The 7,398-nt window shown below is 34.6% G+C and overlaps 1 protein-coding gene across 1 annotated transcript; it reads left to right on the top strand.

Moving 5' to 3' along the window:
- The first annotated feature begins 289 nt into the window (after positions 1-289).
- On the top strand, positions 290-4,544 carry colec10 (collectin sub-family member 10 (C-type lectin)). The gene is made up of 6 exons (XM_059508673.1): positions 290-435; positions 1,283-1,354; positions 3,064-3,135; positions 3,391-3,444; positions 3,555-3,650; positions 4,030-4,544. Exons 1-6 carry the CDS (start codon positions 321-323, stop codon positions 4,434-4,436), a joined length of 816 nt encoding a protein of 271 aa, XP_059364656.1. The 5' UTR covers positions 290-320; the 3' UTR covers positions 4,437-4,544.
- Positions 4,545-7,398: the final 2,854 nt, after the last annotated feature.

Raw genomic sequence — 7,398 nt, 5'->3', positions numbered from 1 at the left:
CACTAGATGAATAACAGACAACAAAACTATTTAGACTATTATTTTAACATTTTGCAATGTGATAATCCTTTTTTAAATCTATATATTTGAATTCAAATAATTTGTATGTATATTTGTACATTCTAACAGAAATTATCTTTAGGATGGCAACACTTCTTAACACAACCAAATTCCTCACTTGAAGTGTGAGGAGATTCTGCGTTCTGGACAGTGTTGTTTGAAAACTAAACACTGATATGATAAGGTCTGGTAAACATAAGTAAAACTCCCTTTTCACTCTTCTCTTGAGAACAGAGTGAAGTTTGTTTTCAGTGCATGTCATGGATGGACAACATTTCAGCAGAAATCTTTTTTTATTTCTATTTCTTTGTAATGTATACCTTTATTGTACTACAACTGAAGTCTGCTCCAATAGCATTCTCCCTGGATCTAAAGGTATTTGTTTTAGTTTTTTTTATATATATATATTTATTTTTATGGAAAAAAATGGCGTTTTATCACCTTACAGATAGTCAATAGTACAGATTTTAATTTACCAGTACAAAAAAATTACTATCATGAACACTATTTTATTATTATTATTATTAATAATAATAATAATAATTACTATTATTACATGACATTACTGAATGTATCTAAATGTATTATGTTACACAAACAAAATTTAATTTAAAAGTAAGATCGGGTATAAATAGCTTTATAAGGTAACAATTGCAGGTTACCACTTTTTCTATAGTTGGCTTTCTGTTGGTTGTTATAAGGCTGAGAATATACTGTAGATGAAATTATCAATTTAATGTGCTAGAGTAGCTTCTTGCATTATTCATTTATTACAGGAACCCTGCTTGTAAACCCAACAATGTGCCTATGTTAAAATTATGTTCTATTATATATAGGATCACATTCTCAGCAAGGGATATCATTTAGAACTATAATGCTGTAAATACCATGCATAACAGCATGCTCATAGGAACTGATGTGATTTCTGGGAATGAGTGTGTGTGTGTGTGTGTGTGACTGTGTGTGTGTAGAAAGAAAGTTAGGGTTATATATATATGTATATTATATATTTATTTTCATGATATATTATGTATTTCCCCTCGGTTCATAGTTTCAGCAATGCCAATAAACTCACCCTCCTAGATATTGAATAACTGTCTATATTTAAACAGCTGTGATGTAATGGAGAAGCTTGTTTGGGTAAGACCCATCCCAAACAGTTCTGTCTGTAAATTTTCTTTTGAGAGTTCCCAATCTCTAACTTTGCCTCTTCAAATAACAGGCTATCCAGGTGAGGTGGGAGCAGAAGGTGAAGAGGGAAGAATGGGGAAAACCGGCCCACCTGGCCAGCGAGGTCTCTGAGACGTTGTTGGTTTGTTATATAACAAATCAGTGATAGATTAAAGGGAAGTTGGTTAAAGTATGGCGGTTTACTTTTCTTAGCCAAAAGTATCCAATGAGAGCAAACAGCTCAAATATATAATAAAATATTGATTTTAAAGTGCAGTTTAATTAATTTTCTAGTGTAGTTGCTCTTTCTTTGTTAATGGAAAATGTCACATTTTTCAATCCAATTGCGGTTTAAGGAAAGTATTATGTCAGTCTTGTGTATCTATTTTGGCATCACCTGCAGTAAAGCTGCATCCAAACTGGAACTAGTGAGGTCTCTAGTATACTTGACATGGACATCCCAATAGGAAAGTAATTTAGAAGGATTAGCATAGCCACTGTTCATATTATTTTAGACCAAGATGATTATGTGCACAGACATAACTGTAATACTTGGTTATGAGATGTTACAGTATATGTAATCTTGGCTAAAGAGATGTGTCTTTATTCCAGATTTAAACTGACAGTATGTCTGAGGCCCAAACATTTTCAGGAAGGCTTTTCCAGAGTTGCAGAATAGCATACATTCTATTTTGACCTGAAATTAGTTGTTTGCTATATATTTGCCCTCACTGGGCATTAAAGTATAGCTGGTAGAAAGTCTGTTTCTGCCAGACCACATCTTCCCTTGAGGGAAGTCACGTCAGAAGCAGGCAGATGTGTTAACTCTGGCCAAGGGCTAATGTTTCCATGTGTTTAAAGATGGAAGTGTAACCTGTAGTGCAGCAGACAACCCTCTTCCAGGCAAGCTGTTTACTGAATTAGTACAAGAGGGCCTGAAACTAGGATCACAGGAAGATGCCCTTTCTTACACACATAAACATACTTTACTAAAAATAAATAAATAAATAAATAAATGATGCCAAAAAGAGCAGAAATGCCAGGAAGACTTACATAAGAAAAAAAAAAATCACTGTAAAGAGTAAACACATTAAGTTTTAGCCATTAAGTTGGCTGTTTACAATAACTATAACAGACAGCTAGATCTGTAAAAACCATAGAAGACATGGCTTAAAAAAGGGGGTACAGAAAATAATTATTTCAGTTTTCAATCAACCTCACACCCTCAAAGCAAAAAAAAATATAATTCACAATAATAAACAGAGAAAACGTTCCAAAGATTAAAAATTAGGTATTGAAGGATGTCATTCTGAGACATTTAAATGGTTTGTTTTACCTTTTCCACATATACTGCAGATGGCAAACAGCAACAGAAACACATTCTTCTGTAAAAAACAAAAAACAAAGATGCGTACAGAAAAATATGTATGGGAATGTCAATGTCAAGAATGAGTAATCACAGAAATTATATTGAATGACAGTACAGACATGAAAGTAATTGTATCCTGTTACTGTTTTGTGAAACTCAGGAATGCCTAATACCCTTCTCCAGATGGATATTTGCTTAGGAAATTTAGTCTGAGGATGTCACAAGCAGTCTCAAAAATAACTCTTCAAACCTTTTCGCAAGCTGGAAAAATTTATTCAGTTTTATATCTAAGACTGCCTACACAAAACAATTTTGTCACACACAAAATTAATGTTTGAGGCTAAAACAGTATGCATGTAATAAGATTTATTTTGCTTTGATAGTGTGCTTATTTTCTTTAAAAAAAAGCATTGTGAGACAATTTTTCATGAAGTCAGGAGACCAGTTAACTTCATCTTCCACAGGCCTGACCGGCAGATATGCAGAAAAAGGAGAGATGGGAAGAATCGGAAAAATGGGCCCTAATGGAATGAGAGGTAAATAGACTAAGAAATGACTGAATGCTCTTTGTTTATTTGTGCTTTATTTACATATACTATGGAGGGAGGAAAGGGGAGGGGAGGGGAAATCACAGTTAGTTCTAAACAAACATTGAAGTATTTGCACTGCTGCCATCTACTGGTTATTCAGTGTTATTACTAGATTCTATAAAAATATCTGGATTATGCTTAGTTAAATGACACTTTATATTTTGCAGTATGTTGTTTATATTAAAATGTTACTGTAAACAGGTGACAAGGGACAAGATGGAATTAATGGTCTCCCAGGATTAAAAGGAAAACCTGGTAAATGTCAAAGCATATGAGTGTTTTCAGTAAGCATAAGATCTTAATTTTTATTATTATTATTATCGGTGATCTAACACAGCCTAAAGATTGCATAATACGTGTGACAGGTACTACCTGTGACTGTGGGAGGTACAGAAAGGTTGTCGGACAGATGAACATCAATATAAGCAAACTGAAAAATGCTGTTAAGTTTCTTAAGAATGGTAAGACTTGCATTTTTAAATCCTCAAATTTGCTTGTTTGACTCTGATATTGATTTAATATTTATATGACAAACATGCCATTTCCATGATTTCACGATTATGCAGCAAATAATATAATTTTATAGTAAGATTGAAAGGTGTTATTGTTTTTCTCATAACTCTAAGAGGCATCATTAATAAATGTTTCTAGAACTTTTCATGAAATAATGCCACTTATTTTTACAATGACTTTCAAATAAATGTAAATTTTAGTGGATGTATGAAGTCTTGAAATATTGAAATAAGTTGCATTCTTCTATCTATACTATTAAAAATCCACTTGATTTGATAGTTAACCGTATTAATTAACCATTAATACGTTTTGTCAATTTTATTAAAGTGGTTCTAGGTATCAGGGAAACAGAGAAAATGTTTTACCTCCTGGTGACAGAGGCACGGAGGTATCAAGACTCACTTCTAAACTGCAAGTTACGTGGGGGGTCTCTTGCTATGCCCAGAACTACAGAGACGAACACCTTGCTGGCTGACTATATCAGAGAAGCTGATCTTACTCATGTGTTCATAGGGCTACAGGTAGGGGTGACAGAGGTGGGGTACATGTATGTTGATGGTAACCCCTTCTTGAATAGCACAGTTGGGTCTCTGCAGAGCCCACGCATGGGTAAAGGTGACTGTGTGCAGCTTGGTATTACTGGAGCCTGGAGCCAGGTAGATTGTGGAACCACACAGTACTACATATGTGAGTTTGTAAAAATCAAAAATACTTCAGCAACTTCAGTCTTGTAATGGTTTAATGGACACAGAGAAATAGTTTTTATTTTTAAAGAATTTAAAAGGCTCAACTGATGTATAAGTTAATGTATCTACTGTACTTAGAATTTTTGTAAAAAAGAAAATATTTTTTTTTAGTTTGTATAAGGTTTTTGATTTTATGATTTTCCATCATTTTATGAATTATCCAACACTATTTAAGTCATTTAAAGTAAAGTAAATAAAATATAACAAAGGGAATGTGAATGTTTATTCCACATGCTTTAAATTTTACTGTAATCCATTTTTTGTTCTAACAATAGTACTACCAGAAAATAATAATAATAATTATTATAATAATAATCAGATTACAATAAGCTACTGCAACTGATGAATAATTATTTTCTGAGTGCAGTACATACAGATCAGTGATGCGCGGGTTGATCCAAAATGAGCGGGTGCCTGCGGTCGCCCGCAGTTGCCCGCGGTTACGAGTCATCCAAAAATATTTTTAATGATATTCGGGTCGCGGTCGGTCGGGTCCTTTGAAATAAAAATGCCAATTAAACCTTTGTCATTTATGTAATACTAGACACATTTTTGAAATACATAGGCCTACACTTTATTGGCTGAATAACTGGCATGAAGATGACGCACAAGCTCAGTCTCAACGTAGAGATGGAGGCGGCAAAGAAGACTGCATGGGGAGCAACAGTGCTGTTTTTGGTAAAACATGATATTGACGACTTCATTAAGTTTTGTTTTATAGAAAACTATTTTTAAAAGATTTTCGTTTTGTATAAATTGTATCTTAATTTTGATCAATGTTTTATAAATCAGTTGCCCGTATTTAATAAATAAGAAGCAAATATATAGCCTAGCAGACAATGTAATAAGGCGCCAGCAGGATCACTTGCATTGCATGTGAACTAAACTCAGCGTGTGCCTCATAGATTTGAGAAATATAGGCTATATATTACAGAAAGCTTGAAATGTCTTCTTTTAAACGAAAATATCAAAACCAAAATAAATGGGCTACTCTCTGATTATGTAATCCATATATAATGTGCATTTCTCTCTGGTGTTCATGGCGAGTCTGCATTGTCAATTTCATCTTTGCATCAACACAGAAAACACCAGTTTATTACTAAACAATTAAATGACATATTTTCGAACCTGCAGGCCATTCTGGGCTGAGCAAGACCCCACGGAATTAGTGAGCGGATCGGGATATTCAGAAATGCGCTCTCCGCTCACGAGCTCTGATTGGAACAAACCCGAGCCATATGTCTGCTGACCTTGCAGAAACATACAAATAGACATAGCCAGACTAGACTATTTTAGTACAAATTATGAGCTTACTGACGATTTTCTATAATTCTTGACAAAATTATATATATATATATTTTTTTTTTTGCCAAGTTAGTTTTGCCTACGTTCCTATGGCCCAATGACGCTACGATGAGCATTTACTTCTTTTTAAAAATGCGGGTCAGGAAGCGGGTAGGCTACAATATATATATATTTTTTTTTTTGCGGTCCGAGTTGCGGGCGGGTTAGTTGAAAACTTCGGTCGGGTGCGGGTTATTAATACATTGACCCGCGCATCACTGATACAGGTGCATCTCAATAAATTTGAATGTGTGGAAAGTTCACTTATTTCAGTATTTCAACTCAAATTGTGAAACTTGTGTATTAAATAAATTCAATGCACACAGAATGAAGTATTTAAGTCTTTTAGGTTTGGAATGACACGAGGGAAAGTAATGTTTGTGTGTGTGTGTGTGTGTGTGTGAACTATTCCTTTAAGAAAGGAAGACCAAGAATGAGGACTCTCCAAATCAGACAACTCCAAAGTTGGTTTGAGTTCTGCAATGAAAAACAGACATCAATGGTTTTCATGAAATGAGCACATAATCACACTGTTGTTGCATCAAAATGTGAAGTAAACAGGCAGGACACAAAAGAAACATTCATTTTCTACAAATAACTCACATCAGTCTCAAAAGATTGACGTTATCTTCTGTATCTGGCTTTCAACATCTACATAAACAAACCTTCTTTTAGTCTTAAAAAGAATAAAAAACTTTAACATGATGGTTTTTTGAAGTTTACTTGCCTTAAAACCATCTTTCCCTCTCATCTGAAGAAGCTGAGAAAATCGCCTCCTCAAAAAAGCAGGCTTCTGTGTAGTTAACTCATGGCATGGGCATAATGAAGACCATTTTTTTTACATGCAAAACATTACTTTTAACAATTACCACTTTAACAGTCTCAAAATAAGTATGCTAGTCTTTATTACATAATGCTGTTTCCTTTAGGTAACTACAGTTTAAATACAAAAAATAAACTAACGACTTCCGGCATGCAGTTGAGTGAGTGAGGCGCGCCCGGGAGGTGCTCCGTAAATTTTTATTTCTTTTCAATAGTAAATGGGAACATTACATATTCATAATAATTTAAGACTGCGTATACAACGCTGGAGAGCATTTGATTGTGTGCGCTACAAGGAATGCAAGATTTAGATTTTTCCTGATTTTTCTGTGGAACTCAAGAAACGACGTGATCAGTTTAAAGTAGTCAAGGCGGAATTACATGAAGCTGGTGTCAAATTCAGGATGCTGTATCCCTGCAGATTTCTACTTTCATTCAACGGCGAATCGCACAGCTTTGACAGGCCCGAAGCTGTGTCTATGTTCATTGTCACCGTTGTTAAACCTAGGCAGTCAAGCGAAGTAGCTGCTGTGGACGCAGGTAAATAACCTGTATTGGACAAGGTTCTACTCGGAGTATAAGCCCTATCTGAGCCAGGTATGTGGCCTGATTAGTAGTGGTACTGTAGTACTGCGCTGTAGCAGACTTTATGGACTTTTTGCATTATAAACATGTACAGACCATGCATCTTTTATTATTATTATTTTGCTATGCGGTCTGTGAACCTTTTGTTCCCGTTTTATTTATATATTTACAATCTGTTGTGGAGCTCTCTCCGAAATTT

Source organism: Carassius carassius, chromosome 24 (genome assembly GCF_963082965.1).
Source record: "Carassius carassius chromosome 24, fCarCar2.1, whole genome shotgun sequence".
Lineage (NCBI taxonomy): Eukaryota > Metazoa > Chordata > Actinopteri > Cypriniformes > Cyprinidae > Carassius > Carassius carassius.
The sequence above is the reverse complement of the archived record's forward strand: the minus strand, read 5'-3'. Positions and strand labels throughout refer to the sequence as shown.